Here is a 21,161-nt window from a genome sequence, read left to right as displayed (position 1 = left end):
AAGCATTGCCCCATAGCAGGATCCCAAGGTAAAGAAACAATTATTTCAACAAAATGTAGAAGTGTCGCCTGCTCCAATGCAATGAACCACAATAAGATTCATAGGACAGCCACAAAGCTTTTTTGGCAGAACCACGAGCACAGTCTCAGTAGGACTCACAGTTCCATTCCATTGGTCTATATGTCTATCCTCATGTCAGTACCACATTTGATTATGACAGCCTTATGTTAAGTTTTGAAATTGGGAGGTAAGAGCTCTAACTTTGCTACTCTTTTTCAATATTGTTTTAGCTACTTAGAGTCCCCTTGGTCCATCTGATTTGAGGATTGGCTTTTCCATTTTGCAAAAAAGACCACTGATATTTTCATAGGGATTGGATTAATCTATGAATCACTTTGGCGAAATTGTTATCGTAACATTATTAAGTCTTCCAATCCATTTATACAGGATGTCCTTCCATAGATTTAGGTACTCTTTAATTTCTTTCAGCAATGTTTTGTACTTTTCTCTGTACAAGTCTTTAACCTTTTTGCTTAAATTATTCTGATGAAAACATAACTGATTTTTGTATATGATCTTATACCCTGTAACTGTGCTGAACTTGTTTATTAGCTCTAGTAAATTCAGATGTTTTTGATAAACACCATCCCGGAGGCTGCTCTAGCTCAAGGGGGGCAAAACAAGGGCAAGTCTCTGTGCTGGCCCCTCAGGGATCCACCAGGCAGGTCAAAATGCAAAGCCACAATTTTTTGAGAACAAGGTTCTTACTGCTTTCCCCTATCACCTCTCCTTGTTGGTGTTACCACAGCTGCTGCTAAGCTAGAAAATGGGGGATGGCAGGCATGTAAAACTGTGGAGGCAGAGATTCTTGGAGCTCCCTACTCTACCATTTTCCATGACCAGTAACTTATTTTAACAAACAGAATGTGGGGGATCCCTGAGTGGCTCAGCAGTTTGGCGCCTGCCTTTGGCCCAGGGCGCGATCCTGGAGTCCCAGGATCGAGTCCCACATCGGGCTCCCAGCATGGAGCCTGCTTCTTCCTCCTCCTCCTCCTCTCTCTCTCTCTCTCTCTCTCTCTCTCTCTGTCTATCATCAATCAATAAATCAAGCAATCTTTAAACAAACAAACAGAATGTGGCAGAAGTGACAGTGTGTAACTCTTGAGACTGTCATAAAAAGCATTAAGATTTCCTCTTGGATCCCTTACTCTGAGAGAAGCCAGTTACCATGTTGTGAAGACTCTCAAGCGGCCCTAGAGTCCTACATGGCAAGGAACAGAAGCAGCCCACCAACAGCCAAGCTAGGTTAGAACTCCAATCCTTGTCAAGCTTTCAGATGACCGCAGCTCTCACCAACACTTAGACTGCAACCTCATAAGAAACCCTGAAAATCATCCAACTAAGCCACTTTTGAAATAAGTGATCTGCAGATACCATGAAATAATGGATGTGTATTGCTTTAAGCTACTAAGTTTTGGATCGTGATATTTAAAGCTGAGACTCAAAAAGGTAAGAACCAAGTGACTCCAGTTCTTGGAACGAAGTGTTTCAAGCAGAGAGAGGAAAGGTATTTGGCACATTAAAAATAAAAAACTTGAAAGAGGATCAATCAGTGGAGAAGAGGAAAATAGTGAAGAAACAGATCATAGAAATGGCAGAAAGTCACCAAAGTGACTATAGCAAGGTCTTAAACCTAGTAAAAACTGGTAAGTTCTGGAGTAATCAATGGTTCTTTAGCCATCAAAAATGGAAACTGGCCTATAATTTAAGCAAGGAAGACAGAACAAAGCAAAACAATCATCTGCCCACTGACAGCTAAGTGAAGGCAGGTCTACCAGACTAGCACTCATATGAAGCTTGCATGAGGTGAAAGCAAGGCAGATGGGTGCCACCACAGAAGAGCAAGAACTAGACATTTTTGTGAATATAAACTTACCAGAAACTATATAACTCTGATTATATAACTCTGATAAGCCAATGTTGTTTATTTCTAAAGTACCAGTAAACATTTGATTGCAAAGTAAGCATAAAGTATTGATGAATGAACATGGGAGCTTACAAGTAAAAACCTACTTTTATTCTTGGTTCTTCATTAGCTTCATCAACTTCATCAACTTTGGTAAATCTTTTCTCTCCTAACCTAATTTTACTCATCTGCCATATGGGATAACAACACATAATATGTGACCAATCTTACTTTTCCTAAAGATAAAATGAAATAATATATGATAGAAGTGCTTTAAAAACTACCCAAAAAATCTAGAAAAAAATTAACATTTATAAATATCAACTAGAGAGAAATCAATTAATCGTATCAATCAATACGCAGGAACCTAGGGTGGGATTTATAAAGCCTTTTGAAACCAAGAACCAAGGTCTTTACCTCATTCCATATCACTTATTTCACTTTGTAGAATATACAAACCCAAAGTTACAGATAAAACCACCTTTATAAAAATGTTATTTAAAATTCTGAATGAAGTCGTTAGTAAAAATCTTACATCTAGAAAATAATTTTAAAATATCTTTCTCAGCAGGCAGTCCATAGTCACTGCCAAATGAATAACTGGTGTAGTTACATGTCTAAAAAAAATATGATCATAAATCAGCTCTGCAAAGACGTATACTTGTCCTTGTCCTGGGCTACCTTATGACACAAAGTTTAATAATTGATGAAAAGGGCATAAAAGAATTTCAAAAGAAATCCCAATTGGATACCAGTCTCTGAAATTTGAAACAAATATAAATTAGCAAAATAATATTTTTAATAACTATAAGATTAGAACTATAACTTTAGTTAACTATAAGATTAAAACAAACTTCTATGGGAAAATAAAGATATTATCAATGACATTTTCAATCAGTAGAAAAATAAAATGATATTTGTGTTTTCAGATTTTATAACTATCTGAATTTCAAGAGGTATTCATCTCTGGATCTTCCAGGAAGAAAATTTATAATTTAAAACATGGAAAACATCATTATTGAAGAACAGAAGCATTAGACATCATAAAATGTGATACATAATTACGTTATTTTGTTATTAAAAGTGACTCAGAAGAAAAAAATGGATTTTTTTAGGGTATTTACTAACCGAATTTTCTTCCTCCTCTTCCAATTCTCGCTGCTGCTCTTCATGTCTTTTAGCTTTGATCTCCATAGCTTCTGTGATCAGGTCTCTTAAAATTGATACAGGCTTTGCATTCTTGATAAAAGGATGCTGGAAAAGTAAAAGTCGATGGTATAAATTCAAAAGATTTCTCTGAATTATGCCTAAAATATGTTAAAACAATATATAAGTGCTTCTTAGGTTCCAATGATTATTTCAACCAGAATTAAGTGTAAACATTAAGAAAAGAGAATATTTCAGCTGCTTCAGAAATAAAGGATTTGTTTTTAGGTTTACTTGTCTTTAGAAAACCATTAAAGCACACGTAAAAAGTGCAATCCTTTTAATAAAACTACATTACCTTTAAAAATGTAATTGTCCAAAGGAACTATATATTAGGTAGTGAAAAAGATAAAATTTTTTTAAAGACTGGTGATTTTCAGTTACCACAGGGGAGGTGGGTGATGAGGATTATGGAGTGCACTTGGTGTGATGAGCACCAGGTGTTGTATGGAAGTACTAAATCATTATATTGTATACCTGGAACGAATATTACACTGTATGTTACTAACTGGAATTTAAATAAAAACTTTAAAAAATTAAAAATTAATTAAAAACATAAACAAGAGATTGGTGATTATATTATATATAAAAATAAAATTATTCTAGTAATATGTACAAATTTAATTAATCTTAAACTGACAGTAATCAAAAGGAGGGCAACTACTTTGTTACTTCTTTTACATATTTTTTTTTACTTTAGTATATTTTGAATAATATAATAATCTCCAATGGAGAAATAACAGCAATAAAAGAAAAATACCTTTCAGAAAATATTGTCTCATTTCTATACTATGTTTAAAACTTTTAACTTCTTCTTTTATATCATCCTGATCTAGCTAAAATATCTGAGTTTGCTACAATTCTTATAAACAGAAGGGAAACCACCAGAATAAACCAGGGTTTTCAAACACTTTTTTTTTTTTTTTTTAAAGCGGGAAAGAGAGAGAGAGAGAAAGAACATCTTAAGCAGACTCCACACCCAGCACAGAGACTGATGTGGAGCTCAATCTCACCACCCTGAAATCATGACCTGAGTCTAAATCAAGAGTCAGGCGCTCAACCGACTGAGCCACCCAGCACCTCTTTTATTGAAGGGGTGGGCTAGTGTGAGAGAAAGTAGAGGGACAGGTTACAAGTACAATTTGAGATAGATAACCTTTCGAGGCAGCCATACAGCTTCAAAATGTAATTTTCACAATTATATGTCAATAGATAGTTATTTTAATAAAGATGAACAGAATATAAAAATATTTCCTTCAGGAAAGAAGAGAAGTTCAGACATTCTCCGATGAAGGAAAACTAAGAGAATGTTACTGTAGATCTATCTTTAAAAAGTGGTTTCCAGGAAGTCCTCTAAACAGAAAGGAAGTTTAATAAAAGAAGGGACTGTGAAAAGCTAAGAGAAAGAACAATGGAAAGAGCAAAAATGGGGTAAACACAATAGAATCCTCTTATTCTTCTGAGTTTTCTCAACTGCTTAAAGGTTAAAGCAAATACTATAACACAGTTTGATATAGATCTCAATGTATGAAGAGAAAGTATTCTGACTACTGTAAATGAGAGGGACAACAAGGTAAATAAAGTTTCTACTCCTTAGCTGAACTGGTCAAATGAAGAATAAGGCACATGTCACAGGAGTGCAAAGAGTAACCAGGATGCCATCTATAACAGCCAAGCCCAGGGGTCAATTCAAGTAATGGCAGCTCTCAGTCAACCTCACATTCTCACAGAAGGACATCCTGGAGCAGGAGCCCACTTCAGGGTCTGGGTTTCCCATGAGCAACTCTAGCGCTGGTAGGCTGAACTTGAAACCTGTCCTTTCATTTCTCTGGGGTTTTAATTTCCTCATCTTTTGAAAACTACTATGAGTTAACTAATAATTTCAAAGGATCCTTTCAGTCCATGATTCTTTTAAATTTATACAATTATTATGTTGTACCATGAGAATAAACCACTATAACAATTCACCATGAATTTCTTTTTAAAATTTTCTTTTTCAGGATCTAGAAATCAACATGGTATCATCTGTACAGGTAGGCTATAGACATGTCCACCAAAATTTGGTGATAAGGCTGTCCTCTGAGAGCCATAACATGTAAGACATGTGCAAAACCCCTTTAAGAGACAGAATGGCTTCTAGGCATCTAGCAAAGTAAGACTCAAATGCGTCTAATGAGACTCAATTATTCTATCTAGTACACATGTATTAAGCACTGGATACCAATAGGTGATACGAACTTATCAAAACACCAAGGAATGACAACTAGCCTAATAAACAAGGATGAGAGGAAGGCTTCCTGGAGGAGTAGCTAATCTGAATTCGAAACAATTAGATAAGAGTAGGAAGGAGCCTGTTGGTGAACGGGGTTTTAAACTAGGTAGGGGAAAAAATAAATAAATAAACTAGGTAGGGGATGGGGAAAACAGTGTGAGAAAAGGTACAGAGGATTGAAAAAGCATGGTCTGTATAAGAAATTACAAGTCCATTATTTCAGAATCTATAGAGAAAAAAAAGGAGGTAGCTAGGGGTCAGTTAAGAAGCTAGACCAGGGGCATGCCTGGGTGGCACAGTCAGTTAAGCACCCAACTCTTGGTTTTAACTCAGGTTGTGATCTCAGGGTTGTGAGATTGAGCCCCAAGAGGGAGGCTCTGCACTCAGCACAGTCTGCTGGAGATTCTCTCTCCCTCTCTGTCTGCCCCTCCTCATGTGCTCTCTCTCAAATAAATAAATAAATCTTAAAAAAAAAAAAAAAAAAGACAAGAAAGAGTACATTATAATAGAGGGCCTTGAATGGTCAATAGCACAAAAGAAAAAAAAATCAAGAAAGCAAATATTGGTTCATAAGCACTATATTAAATCAGTTGCACAATTTGCTCTTGTCATTAAAAAAAAAAGATGTTTGAGCTAAACCAACTAGAAGGTAACAGAACTAGAGAGTAACAGAAGTTGTTAATGTAGCCCATACAAGTCAACTTCCTGGGCAGAAAACAGAGTAGAGAAAGAGTGGAGATGGGGGCAAATGGAATAAACCCACAACAGTCATGTTCACTGTGTGATATTTAGTGAGTCATTTAACTTTTCTGGGCTTCAAGACCTTCATCCACAAAATTAAGGAACTGTACTAGAATATTTCTTTTTATTAAAGATCCATTTACTTGGAAGTGGGGGGAGAGAGAGAGAGAAAAAGAAAGGGGGTATGGGGAAGGGCAGAAGGAGAGGGAAAGAATCTCCAGCAGACTCCCTGCTGAGCACAGAGTTAAATCTCATGACCCATGAGATCATAACCTGAGCTGAAATCAAGTCAGAGGTTCAACCGACTGAGTCTCCCAGGTGCCCCTAGAATATTTCTTTTTTTTTTTTAAGAATATTTCTTAAATCCTTTTTTATCCTAAGGACTCAAAGGAAAAAAACCAAAAACCCAGAATTTCTTAAGATTAGAAAAGATTATAGAAAAAAAGACTACAAAGAAACACTAGTTACATTATCTAAAATTCAGTTAACAGTTATATTTGGATTTATTTTCATCACCATTTTTTGTGCCCTATCTGTCCCACTTTTTCTGTTTTATTCCCCCCTCTCCTTTCTTACCGTCCTCGGGGTTAAATAATTTACTCAATATGATAACAACACCGAATGGCTCTTGATTTACATGCTCAAAACTCCTTTGAAATGCTCAAAATATTTCAAAATAAATATTTCAATTAATTTTTGAAAGGCAGTATTTGCGTCTAACATAGAACTCAAAAGGCTCAAAAAGAGAATTCAGCAAAATGTATGTCTCCATGCCACTCCTTCTTCTCAGCCTTATAGTTGCTTTCTCTGAGGTCAGTTTCTTGATTATTGTTCCAGAGCTTTTCCACTGCAAGCACTGGCACATGCATACATACACACGCACGGTTTATAGATGAAAAACATTATAATGAAATATATAATTATATAATTATTATTGTATATTAATACAACATATTGGTGATATATATGATTGTGTATTATAACCAATACTATAAACCACAACGATACATATATACACACATGTGCAGGTGTGTGTACTCTGTCAGCCACTCCTCCCAGGGGACTGCTTCCAACTTGTGGACAGATATTTATGTTGTTTCTGATCTTTTGTGGTTACAATGTACTATGAATACTTTTACACATCAGTTATGTCACACATGGTTAAATTTTTCTGTAGAACAAATTTCCAGGAGTATAATTGCTGGGTCAAAAAAGAATGAACTTCCAGATATCAAGTTTTATTAATGTGAGACCCACTTATTATTAGTTTAGACCTCTAAGCCAATTGGGAAAATAAAGATACAAACACTTTTTAAAAATGTTACAGGACACCTGGGTGGCTTAGGGGTTGAGCGTCTGCCTTTGGCTCAGGTCATGATCCTGGGGTCCTGGGATTGAGTCCCACATCAGGCTCCTCACAGGGAGCCTGCTTCTCCCTCTGCCTGTGTCTCTGCCTCTCTCTGTGTCTCTCATGAATAAATAAATAAAATCTAAAAAAAAAAAAAATGGGACGCCTAGGTGGCTCAGTGGTTGAGCATCTGCCTTTGGCTCAGGTCATGATCCTGAGGTCCTGGGATGGAGTCCTGTAGCAGGCTTCCTGCGGGACTATGCCTGTGCCTCTGCTTCTCTCTGTGTGTCTCTAATGAATAAATAAATAAAATATTTAAAAATAAATAAATAAAAGTGTTAAATTATTTCTAATTGCATTAAATGTCAGGTAGATTTAAAAAAAAAGCCTCCTGATACTCTGGATATAAAATATACTCATACCAGGGGTACTGAAAAGTATTTAGATAATCTTATAACCAGTATGTATATATAGTATGAAATCTTTTCAAGGGGCTCAAGGATCTTGTATTTATATACCATATGGTAGATCAAAAAGTCAGAGACGAAATACTGAGGCAAGGAGTAACAGATCAGGGGAAAAAAAACACGAAAAATACTAACAGTGGAGAAAATAACTCACTTCTGAAATGAGAACCCTTTGGAAGTTTTGTTTTACTTTGGAGAAGAGTTGACAACAAAGAAACAGAAAAAAGGGGAAAGGCAGAAGACTGAATTTGGAAAACAGAAAAGAAAAAAATGAGACAAAGAGAACATGTAGAAGAATGATGTGTATGTCTTTGATAATCCATATTTCCTTAGAGATTTACATCTTGAGAAATCAGTTAATAAAACCCTCAGCAATTCTGGTCAATGTGAGACAGTTACAGAGTATAAAGAAAATATTTTTCCCTTAGATGCATAAATACTGACCTGTAAAAGTTGTGTTGCAGTAGCTCTCTGCTCAGGATTCTTCACTAGGCACTTTTTAACAAAATCAGTGAAATCATCAGACCAAAGTTCTGGCTTCCTGAATGTTGGTGGTGGGTTTGTGGGAATCATAAAAATAGCCTAGCAAAAATGAAACAGCCAAAAGACACAGTAAGAATCACGACAGAACACCAAATAAACAAATCTATCTTTCTATCAGACTTAAACCTGAAAAACAAATTTAAGCTGTTCTAGGATTTCCAGTAAGATTGCAATTCAGGAAGCAAGTCCATCTGCTACTAATGTAATCATTTCCCATTAAATTTCCTCTATTTGAATTGTAGCTCATTGAGCACATCATTCTTTATTTTATCTATTATTTTTAATCAGTCTCCAAACAAGACTGCAATTCTAACCCTTTTACCAAACTAAGGACATTCTCTAATTAAACAGATGTATTCCCTAATATTGCTATTGCGTGCCAAATTTACTTCCCATTTCAGTTTTATATAAGTACTGCTGCTCAAAATGGACAGCAGCAGTCCAATCTGCTTCTGCAATCCAGAATATTTAAATATAAATAAAAGTACTACTGTGATTTGAAATAATACTAATAGAGCTAAGACTTTTATTTCCTTTTCTAAATACATAAGTCAGGATTCCAAATGCAAAGTTTTGAAGGTAATATAACACTTAAATTTATTGCTAATGATTTAATTTAGTATTAGTATCTTAGTACTAATTAAATACATTCAGGTAGTTCAAAATTCAAAAGTTTTAAAAAGTCTTCCTGGCATCCCTGTCCTCCTAGCTATCTAGTCATCCTTTTTCAACCAAAAGAGTCAATCTCTAATGTTCTTAGGAAATCACTATATGTAATGAATTAACTGATCCTGTTGGTATCTACAATAGTTCCTGATAAAATATTATCACTAAAACATCATTTTCTTTGAAAAGATATAAAAAATAAAAACACAATAAAGTTAAAACAAATGTGTCAAGCACTACTACTACAATCAACTGTGACAATAAAGTTGCAAGTCATCCAATGAAATAAATATAAATGAGGTAAAGATCATTAAGTAGAGAAAATATAGTCTTTTCAACACATGGTATGGAGAAGACTGAAAATACATATGCAATAAAAATGAATTTGGATTCTTATGTTGTATCATATACAAAAATATTAAATGAAAATGGACCAATGACCATAACAGTAAGAGCTAAAACTATAAAACTTACAGGAAAGCTTCAAGACATTGGATTTCGCAATAATTTCTTGGATGTGACACCCCAAATCCAGGCAACAAAAGAAAAAATAGGTAATTGGGCTTCATCAAAATTCAGAACTTAGGGCAGCCCGGATGGCTCAGCAGTTTAGCCCCACCTTCAGCCCAGGGCATTATCCTGGAGACCTGGGATCAAGTCCCATGTCAGGCTCTCTGCATGGAGCCTGCTTCTCCTTCTGCCTGTGTGTCTCTGCCTCTCTCTCGGTCTCTCATGAATAAATAAATAAAATCTTTTAAAAAAATTCAAAACTTATGCATCAAAGGACTCTATCAACAAAGTGAAAAGAGAGTGAAACAAAGTGAAAATGGGAGAAAATATTTGCAAATCATAATATCCAGGATATATAACTCAACAACAACAACAAAAAACAAAGAACCCAACTTAAAAGATGGGCAAAGAACTCAAAAAGATATTTCTTCAAAGAACATACAAATGGCCAATAAGTACATGAAAAGGTACCAAACATCACCAATCACTAGAGAAATGCAAACCAAAACCACAATGAGATACCTCTCATATCCATTAGCATGGCTACTATTTTTTAAAAAACAAAATAACAAATGGTGGCAAGGATGTGGAGCAACTGGAATCCTCATGCTTTGTTGGTGGGAAAGTAAAATGGTGGAGTTGCTTGAAAAACAGTATGGTAATTCCTTAAAAAATCAAACATAGAATTATCATATGATCTCCTAATTCTACTTCTGGGTACGTACCCAAAGAAGTAAAGGCAGGGAATAGAACAGATATTTGTATACCCAAGTTCAGAGCAGCACTATTCACAGTGGACAAAAAATGCAAGCAACCCAAGCGTTCATCAACAGATGAATGGATACACAAAACAGTGTTTATACTGTAAATACACATGCAATAGAGTATTGTTTAACCTTAAAAGAAAATTTTGACACATGCTACAATACCCATAGACCCTGAAAATATGCTGAGTCATGAAAGGACAACATTATATGATTTCTCTAAAATGAGGTTCCTAGAGTAGTCAAATTCATGGAGACAGAGAATGGAATGGTGGTTGCCAAGAGTTGTGGGAAGGGGGGAAGACCTAGTGTTTAACAGGCAGAGAGTTTCAACTGGGAAAAATGAAAAAATTCTAGAGGTGGATGATAGTGATTGCCATTCAGCAAACGTGAATGTACTTGATTTCACAGCACTGTACATTTAAAATGGTTATTTTATGTTATGTGTATTTTACTACAATAAAAAAAATATGGATGAAGGATAACAAAGTAGTAATCAAGGTCAGAAGTATCTGTTAAGTGCCTGCCACACAGAAACCAAGTTGAGCATTAAATGGAGCTCAAAGCAGCAGCAGGAAATATTGCCACTACACTTAACGAACTTCTAGCCTAGTCTGATAATGAAAGCACAAACAATAAAAGAATTAAATAACAGTATAATAATAAGAGAAATGATACAAGGCACACAAAAGAAAGGTCATTCTCCTAATAAGGAAAAGCAAGAGAATGGAATGGAATGTTCCTCCATTAGGAGGAACAGCGAACAAGCGAACAAATGACTGCCTGGTAAGGGACTAGGAAATGAGAATATTAGAAGGGGAAAGGAGGATATGAAGTTTAGTCAGCAAGAAAGTACACACCTAAAAAGTTTTTTCTGGAGTGTATGTGTATTTGTTTTTGAACTGAGTTGTTTATAACCCAAGAAGTAGATTAAACAAAAACAAAAACCCTAGACACACTCTAACTATGGAATAGAAAAGGCAGTTAGGGGCTAGTAGAGATGCTCCAAGATAAGTAAGGATGAGTTCAAACTAGGATGGTTTCTACAGGAATGAAATGGAAGAAATAAAGTAGGAGATACTATAAAGGAAGAACCAAGAATATATCCTAACAGCATTGTTTGGAGGGGTGGAAAAAAAGGAGAATGAACAATTACGCTAGAATTCAAGAAATAAAAAAATCAGTACTTTAATTGCAAGGTACTCAGGTATTTTAACAATTCACCGTATCATTCTTTTGAAAGCCCTTACAGAAAGGAGGGAAACTGAGTGGGTAAAAATTAGAAAGGAAGACAAACCACGAAAGACTCCTAACTCTGGGAAACAAATGGCTGCAGAAGGGGAAGAAGGTGGGGGGACGGGGTAACTGGGTGACAGGCACTGAGGAGGGCACTTGATGGGATAAGCACTGGGTGTTATACTATATGTTGGCAAATTGATTTAAATAAAATACATATAAAAAAATAAAGCCCTTATAATATGGTGCAATCACTGGCTTCTCACTTGGAAAGTTCCAGAGGACTTTCCATGGACAAAGCAGTGAAGATTCAATATCCAAGTCTGCTGATACTAGGATAAGAGTTAATTTCTTTATTAGTATACTTATCTTCTTTCAAAGTGGGAAAATCCTTTAAAGAAGAGATTATTCTTATATATCTTAACCTCATATTATACGTATTTACATCTAAGTCCTCTTCAACAGCCCCTTTTATGACACATGCACCTATCAAATGACATTTATCAAGTACTTTCTGCATGTTCAAAACTATATTCTAATAAAGTAACAAACTGATACACCATAAGCCAAATAACATCAGTGGACATATTTTGTTCAGGCAATATCAAGTTCACATTTCAACAAGGTAAGAATCTGCTGGAATGAGGCTAGTTTTATCTAGGATGTTCTCCCTTTTACATGGGCCTCGTTTAGTCTGGCTCAATTACCTACTTTACCTGATGGCTCCTTCAAGTACCTAACTTTCTGAGCCCTGCTATTACAGATTGTAAAATAAGACACATCTCTCAAAGCCACAGTCAGCTTGTGGAGGAGAAAACTAACACATAAAACAAATAGCAAACAGTGAAGGGCTAGTAAATAAAATTCTTCTGTAAATAACCTAATTAATCTCAGCTCCATAGTTGGAACCTAGTCTGGTTTTAAGGATGGGCAAAATGGGTTAACATCAGCTGCTGGAAAAGGCACACAAAACTACCTACTACTTCAATTTTTCTTTTTAAAATATTCTTTCATACTTTTATAGTGAAAGAAGCATTTAAAAAAAATTTTATTTATTTATTCATGAGAGACACAGAGACAGAGAGAGAGGCAGAGACACAGGCAAAGGGAGAAGCAGGCTCCATGCAGGGAGCCCAACGTGGGACTCAATCCCAAGTCTCCAGGATCACGCCCTGGGCTGAAGGCGGCACGCTAAACCACTGAGCCACCAGGGCTGCCCCTACTACTTCAAATTAAAGAACAAAAATAAATTTGAACTCTCATCTCTGCAAAACCGGTTCAAAGCACCCACGTAAGCCCCTATATAGACTGACCTCAAACTGCAGGTAAATGATACTAGATTGTCTTGATAAATGTTGTTCATCTGCACTTGTTACAGACTGATGGCTAACAACTCAATGATTTATGTTCCTGTAGCTAATGCTGCCCTTTGAACTTTGAGCCAATGAATTGCAGTCTTATCTTCAGATAATCTTAACATATAAGGCTCACCTCGGCAGTAGCTATTAGAAACTGGAGGATAAAAAACTTAACTCTCTTATTTACCCAGTACTATCATAAAGATCCTAAAATGTTCACCTTCTATTCTCAAACAAGCAATTAACTGCATACAGTTCAAACAAATAAGTCTTATTATATGATCTACCAAATGTAGAGATGCTAAAAGTCTCCAGGAAAACCACTATACCTTTTATTTCCACTTCCATTTCTTTAGGTTAGATAATCAATAACAAATGGGCAGACTTTCTCACAGACTTAATTTCGTTCAACTAATTTAACCTAATCATGAATCATAAAAGATCCTCTTAAGAATCTCTAGGTTTTGTATGAGCTAATTAGGTAATAGGCCCCTGCTGTAGAAAGTTTTGGCAATCAGTGGCTAGCCTTAGACTAACAATTCACTCCCTTCCTTGCCACCAACCAAATCGCATGGACACACATTACAGCCATATAATTTATCTTATCTCTAACACCATTTTGATTGAAGAATGTTAGTACAATAAATGATATGATTATCCTTGTGTTTGTTTCTACACAATGTGTTGCTTAACTACATATTGAATCTCTGATTAAGTTTTAGAATGAACTTCCCTGATCACAAGTAGTCTAAAGAAGCCAAGAAATAGAAGTGCCTTAAAAGAACTAATTGTCTCCATGCTTGGAATTTCATGCCTTAGGACTCCAGGAGTACCCAGATGTGGAAAGAGCTGGAGCTGAGCAACTACAATGCCTGCACTTTATCATTTCAGTGGAGTGAGTCAACACATAAGACTGAAGTGAAGGTAGATGGATTTGTGAATGTACAGAAGCAATGGACATGCCGGAATAACAAAGGATTCAAGAACCTCAGGTATAGGAACAAAAAGATTATCTTCACAACAAATAAATGAGATAAAGAATGAGAAAGCACTTTTATAAAACTTCAAAGAACCAAACAAACGTAGCTGTTTCCTGATAGCAAACATAATACATAGACAGCAAGCTACTAAGTCAAGTAAAAATAGATAGCTTCTAAAACGGATATATAGCAATAATAATTTTTAAAAAACTACACAAATAAGATGGCAAACAGTCAACAGAATGAAGCCAACAGGGAAGCCCGGGTGGGCTCAGCGGTTTAGTGCCACCTTCAGCCCAGGGCTGGATCCTGAAGACCCGGGATCAAGTCCCACATCAGGTTCCCTGCATGGAGCCTGCTTCTCCCTCTGCCTGAGTCTCTGCCTCTCTCTCTCTCTCTCTCTCTCTGTGTGTGTGTGTGTGTGTGTGTGTGTGTGTTTCTCATGAATAAATAAATAAAATCTTTAAAAAAAAAAAAAAAGGAAGCCAACACTGAACCCAAGTCAGAAAATAGGCTTGAGCTCTTAATCATCCTCTGACTGACTCTGACTGTGCACCTTCAGTTTCTTCAGATAAGTGAGGACACTGGACTAGTATTTTTTAAGGTTCCTTTTTGGGTCTAGAAGACTCTGGCACACTAACTGCCTAGCAATTGAGGAGTTAAATACTCACTAGACAAACACTGTTAGGAAAGGAGATGGAAGTGAGGTCTCAGGACAGGGAGGGAGAACAACAGGCCTACTAGACATTAATACAAAAATACAAATCTACATTTTTATTACCACTCCTTCAAATGCAACTTTGAAATAGAGAATACTAAAAACCAGAGTGAACCTTGCTCTTAGGGTGCAGCTTCTACAGTAAGCACAGTTAAAGTATCGTGAACATGACCTCACAATTCACTCCAACACCAGTTGCAGGAACTGCAATAATCATTAATCTGTCCAATAAAGGCCAATTTGCCTGCCTATGAACCAAATTAAGGGAAGAGATGTGGCTGGTGTCCTGGCAGTACAGAGTTAGTAAGAGAACCAGCCCTAGAGGTCTAAGCCAGCTTAGATAGAGCTGGGTACAATAACAATACCTGACCTATTTTACTTCTCTGTGCCTATTTTCACATATGAGAAATGAAAATAATAGTACCTACCACACAGAGCTATTCTGAAATTTAAATCAGTTAACCCAAGAACAACATGTACAATGGCATCTGTTACCCTGTAAATGCACAATACTGTCAGCTATTTTATTAACCCCAATTTACCACTGAGACCTACAAGGGTAAACTAGCTTACTCAAGGTCACACAGCCAGTGTGTGTGCCCAAAACTGGAACTCAGGTCTACCCGCTCCTTAGCTACTTCACACTACCTCTATATTTCCATTAAATTTCTGCCACAGATAAGCCTATTTTAAGATAAAGCATCTATAATTTGAATACTGAGTCTCCAGAGAAGAAAATGGAAAGCTATTTGTATAAAGACAGTTCTAGTTCACTTTCTGTAATGGTGGAAAATCGCAAACAGAAAATACTGACTATTAAGAAATGGCTAGTCTACTATATTATCAATAAAGTGGAGTAACATATTGCCATTAAAATGACAAATATGTGAATTACAAAATTACAATCAAGCTTTATTTTATAAAAGGGTGAAAAATGAGAACCTAAAACAACACTCTGTATTGTATGATTATCTTCACACAAACACGACATGTAGCAATAAAGAGTGAAAGATGATACAGAATCTCAAAAATTCAAAATATCAATTCACAACTGTCTACAAGACTGCATAAGATTCGTTTTTACATTTTTTTATTCTAAAGGCCACTATATATTCAACTTTTAAAACTCCACTCAACACTGATTCAAGTCTTCATTTAGAACCATCGCTCAAGTTACAGCCTACTGCAGTCTGCCTCTACAACCACCTCACGCAAGCATAGTTTAAATTCCAACACCTTTCATGGCTTCCATCTTTCAAGACTGAAATGTAATGTCCCTTTAATACAATGCAAAAGTATTAAAAATATATATAGCTACAGAAGAATAAGAAGCAAACAAAAGCCAAACTTAAGGAACTTTATTACCCTACTCTCTCCCCAGTCTCCCAAATTAGAATTCCAGTGTGTGACCAGTTCAACTTTTGAGCACATAAAATGTATCCATACCTGCATTACAAGAATTTCTTAAAAAAAATACTTTCTTCAAGAAGCTTAGAATCTAAATGGGATAGGAAAATGCACACCAGATCATTTCAATAAATAGTGTGTTAAAATAGATGTGAACACTGGGCATTATAAGATGACTTAGCCCAAACTGATGTTTAAAAATAAAAAAATGAGACTGAAACTGAGTCCTAAGGAATGAGTGAACTAATGAGTCATAGAAAAGAGAACAGCATGTTCAAGATGTGAAGTCTGAAACACCAGGGGTTCTATGAGGGAATGTGACTGGTTTCAGGCATGGGGAAAGGAAATTACAAGATGAGCCTGAAGCATCTTATTGGCCTTTAAAGGCTTAAAGAAAGGAACCAAAGACCAACAGAGTCATGTCAAAATAAGTTCTCTGAACTTATGGAGGACTTAGCTCCACCCATAAAAAATTTTGATTTACTTGATTTGAAGTAAGGAACAGGCACAGTATCTTTTATCTCCCAAGTAATTCTAATGTTCTAGAAAATAAAATATAAGGCAAGTATTATCACTCCATATACCCCAATTTTAGTACCTCCCATATTTTAATTTGCACTCTGGTTAGCTATACACTCTAAATGCCCTGGATAACATAACTTAAAGGCAAAGGCACGATGCCTCAAGTTTTGTACCCCCACAGTCACTTCTGCAAAGTAAAACCTAAATTTATATTGAAAGTGCTGATATAAAGATTTATAGTTAAATATGGTTATTTGAACATACTGATTTACCTCAACTCCATTCCAAAAATCCTACCAAAGATCAGTAAGAATTAAAAAAAAAAAAAAAAAAAAAAAAGGGACAACAGCAGCTCTACACCTAAATGGCTATGTGGCTTTGACTCAAGTCTTAAGTCTTCATTATAAAAAAGGTAAGAATAGTGTAGTGTCATTTGTTATTTTTTAAAACCATCCAACTTAACTTATATAAGTATATACATCCAACTTATATACATCCAACTTATAAACTTATATAGGTATTATATAACAGCTTACCTGAGACATAATTCACATATCCTACAAAATATGGACTATATCCAGAATCTGACCACATCTCAACACCTCTACTTTTACCCTCTGGTCGAAGCCAGCATCGTTTTAGCTGGACTACTAAAAAAGTAACCTCACTGTTCACTTTGCTTCCATTCTTGCCCTGCTACAATCCCAACTCAACAAAGAATAAGTCTTTTACATCATATGTCAGACCACATCAATCCTTACTCAAAACCTTCCACTGGCTTCCTGTTTCACTCAGAGTAAAAGCTAAAGAGCTCACCATGGCTTACTAACACTCTAAATGATCTGGTCCTCTGCTATCTGTCTGACCTCATCTCCTACTTCTTACCCCTCCTGGGCAGTATCAGCCATATAAACCTCCACCTTGTTTGTTAAACACCAAACATACTACCACGTCAATTTCCTCTGACTAGAACACTCTTTTGCTAGAAATCTGCACGTCCCATTAACTAATCTCTTTAGATCTCGACTAAAAGTCACCTTATTAGGCCTTTCTTGACCATCCATATATATTCTGTATCACAACCCTGCCGTTCTGTATCCCTCTTATCTTGCTTTATTGTTCTTGTACAGTGGCACTTGATATATTACAGTGTTTGAGTATAATTTATTGTGTCTATCTGCTACAATATAAACACCTAAAAGGCTGGAACTTTGTTTCATTCGCTGCTGTATTCCAATACCTAAAATATAAGATGAATTAATAATACATGACAAACTCAGTCTCTCTCAGCTTTACTGATATTTTTTTATTTCAAAAAAAAAAAAAAACCGTGGGATTTAGATGTAATGACCCCTAAGGCACCTGTACAGCTTTAAAATCTACAAACCTAGCAAAGAGACAGAACTAGAGAGCTAACGGTAATGCATAAAAATGTAAACCAGCCTTCTAAGAAAAGAAGGAAGATTTGACAGTAAATGATTAACTACCAAAAGAGTAACGTATATATGAGAGGTACCTCCAAATAAACATGTGAAAGACTTTATAATAAAACTATATAATTAAGCACAGAGAACAAGACTATCTTGCCAAGATTTGCTAACATTGGCAAAAATCCATATTAAACTCAGCTTCCCCAATTCCAGATACAGACAGAATCACAAATTTGGCAACTCACTGGAGAGAAAGACTGAAGTACAATCTGGGTTCACATTAAAGTTACCTCATTCTTCTCAACTTCAATCTGACCCAGAGGAAAATTTTTAACAGATTGTGTTGGACTAGTGCCATACTATACTCAGTAAGGTTCAAAATTAGCATTTTAGATACTAACCTAAAGGATTTGTATTTTGTTTCCCTAAAACTAAAGTGGGTTAAAAATAAAATATGATGAATTATGAATATAAGATGAGTTATTGAAAGAAACATTTTCTCAAAGGAAAACCAAATTATAACATCAGTCCTTCCCTCTTGTGATTTCATTCATGCAGTGTCTCACCCAGGTCTGAACACATGGTAGCACTCAAGTTGATAAGAGATAATTATAATTCTCTTCTTTCCTCTCAAAGTTTATTCAGATTTAGTGATATACAATATATATATATATATGTATGTATGTGTGTGTGTGTGTATATATATATATATGTCCACCTCAAACTTCCTAGTCATCAAAAAAATGCAAATAACAATTATGCACTTCAACTTTTTATACAACCATTTATTTTATACCTATGTCACAAAGCACTGTATTCTAGATAGACACTAAAGTCACAAGATAAAAGCTACCATGCAACTCTCAATAAATTTATAGTCAAACAAAGTATAATAGAGTCTGATAAATTCTGTGATGTTGGTATACAGAGGGTGCTAAGGAAGACCAGAGGAAGGGTTTCCAGGTTGGACTGTAGAAGAGAGATTAGAGAAAATACAGGTACAGAGAAGTAACACTGAGTGGAGAGTAACAGTAAAGAACCTAAAGTATCTGTAAGTATTAGGATGGTTAAAGGAAAGTGGACATCACATAAATAAAGAGGTAGGCAGAGCCTCAAGGCTTTGTATAACACCTTAGAGTTTGGCTCTTAACCTAGAAACAAACAAAAGAAACTGATTTGAAATAAAGAAATAATAGGATCTGTGTTTCATTTTGGAATGATCAATCTAGCAGTATCATGAAGAACACTTTGGAAAGGGGAGTGAAACCAAACTCTAGGAGACTATTGTAGAAATCCAAAAGAAAAAATATGAGGTCTGAAATAAAAAAGCAAAGATGTAGATGGAAAGAAGGGATATATTCAAGACATATTAAGGAAGTAACACAGGTAAAAATTGGTAAATAACGATAATTCATTACTGAATTAGCTTAGTGGCAGAGAAACTATATATAGTAAGGAAAGGAATTGCAAGAAATTTAGGAGGCAGCCATCAATAGGCCTTGGGTGATTGACTAACAGTGGAAGATTGGACAAATGAAGTACATTCTCCAGATTTTCAACCTGGCAAGATAAAAAATATAAAGCCAAGATAAAAAATATAAAGGTAAAACCAGGATGATGAGAAAAGAGTGTAAAGAGATCTAGAGCTATTGGATTTGAAGTGTCTCATGACAGTAGAGAAAAGATTTATCTAAACAGGTAATTTGAAATGAGTCTAGAGCTCAAGACAGATAAAAGGAAAGCCAGGAGATAGAGAGATCCCAGAAATCAAAAGAGGAAACGGATTTAAAGGAGAAGACAATGGTTACCAATGCTAAATAGAAGTAAAAGTTGGTGAAAATTTTTAGTAGCATGGTAGGAGAAAAACAACCCAAGTCTGTTCAGGGGTAAATGGGAGGGAACCGAGGAAATTGACGCAGTAAGTCTTTTCACACATGGCTCTGTGTGAGACACAGCGGCAAGTGAAGAACAGTGTAAATCCAAAGGAAATTTGTTTCTTTCTTAAAATGAGAAGAATCTGAGCCTGTAATGTTCCATAACAAAGAAGAGGTAAATGATGGATAGAAGATGGAAGCCAATAATGGAAAGAGCATGGCCTTCCACTTAAACCAGAAAAGAGAGAAATTAAGCCCTTAAAGTTCAGGCACCTAAATTAAAGCCAGTTAAGCAATACTTTTTTTTTTTTTTTTAATGATAAACATCCTGCATGCTGAGGCTATTTTAAAAAAATTTTTGTTAGGTAAATTTTGACACATTTACATATTATACATGGTAAGAATAACTGTTGTTGGTATTACATTTACTCTATATAGACAATGTGTATGGCAATGTACTAAGTGGCTTTACAAAAATTATTTCTTTTAATCCTCATCAAAACCCAATGAAAGATTACTACTCCATTTTGTACATCAAAAAACTGAGGCATAGGGAGGTTAAATACCTTATCCTTGAAAATTCAGAAAATAAAGGACAGGGTTGGAAATTGAACCCAGATACTATAGCTCCAAAGCCAATATTCTTTACCAATAAGTTATAAAGCCTCTACAAATAAGGAATACTTTTGGGTCACTAAATTAGCCTTAAGACAACATATTTTCTATCAGAAAGTATTTCTGATTTTAGAATAGAAAAAAAAAACTGGAGTTTACTGATAAAAAAAAACTGCTAAACATTAAACATTAAATTTTAAAAGCCTAGATAAATTATAATATATTATTAAAAATATCTCATCCCTTACTTAACATCACTAAACACAGTCTTCTCATCTGTGTATATATATGTATATATAGCAATATACATATAAATTTTACCATGCATCAGAATTCCTTGGAGGGCCTGTTAAAATGCAGATTGTTAAACCTTGCCCTTAGAATTCCAGATTCAGTAAGTCTAATATGGGAGCCCAAGAATTTGCATTTCTAACAAGTGCTCAGAAGATATTAATGCTATTGGTCTAGGCACCACACTTTGAGAACTATTACCTCATTACAGTAACTCTATATAAGAGTTAAGTGACATGAATATAAA

The 21,161-nt window shown here is 35.4% G+C and overlaps 1 protein-coding gene across 2 annotated transcripts in view; it reads right to left on the bottom strand.

Annotated features, from left to right (window-relative positions):
* The window catches only part of STK3 (serine/threonine kinase 3), a 277,498-nt gene that overhangs the window by 118,317 nt on the left and 138,020 nt on the right, over nucleotides 1–21,161 (bottom strand). For both annotated transcript variants that reach the window (XM_041768971.1, XM_041768972.1), the window contains exons 7-8: nucleotides 8,445–8,582; nucleotides 3,095–3,220 (exon numbers count right to left, since the gene is read on the bottom strand). In XM_041768971.1, coding sequence (XP_041624905.1) covers nucleotides 3,095–3,220; nucleotides 8,445–8,582 — 264 coding nt within the window. The remainder of the gene's footprint in view (nucleotides 1–3,094; nucleotides 3,221–8,444; nucleotides 8,583–21,161) is intronic.

The sequence above is a fragment of the Vulpes lagopus genome, chromosome 9 (genome assembly GCF_018345385.1).
Source record: "Vulpes lagopus strain Blue_001 chromosome 9, ASM1834538v1, whole genome shotgun sequence".
NCBI classification, from domain to species: domain Eukaryota; kingdom Metazoa; phylum Chordata; class Mammalia; order Carnivora; family Canidae; genus Vulpes; species Vulpes lagopus.
This window is presented reverse-complemented; position numbering and strand designations above follow the sequence as displayed.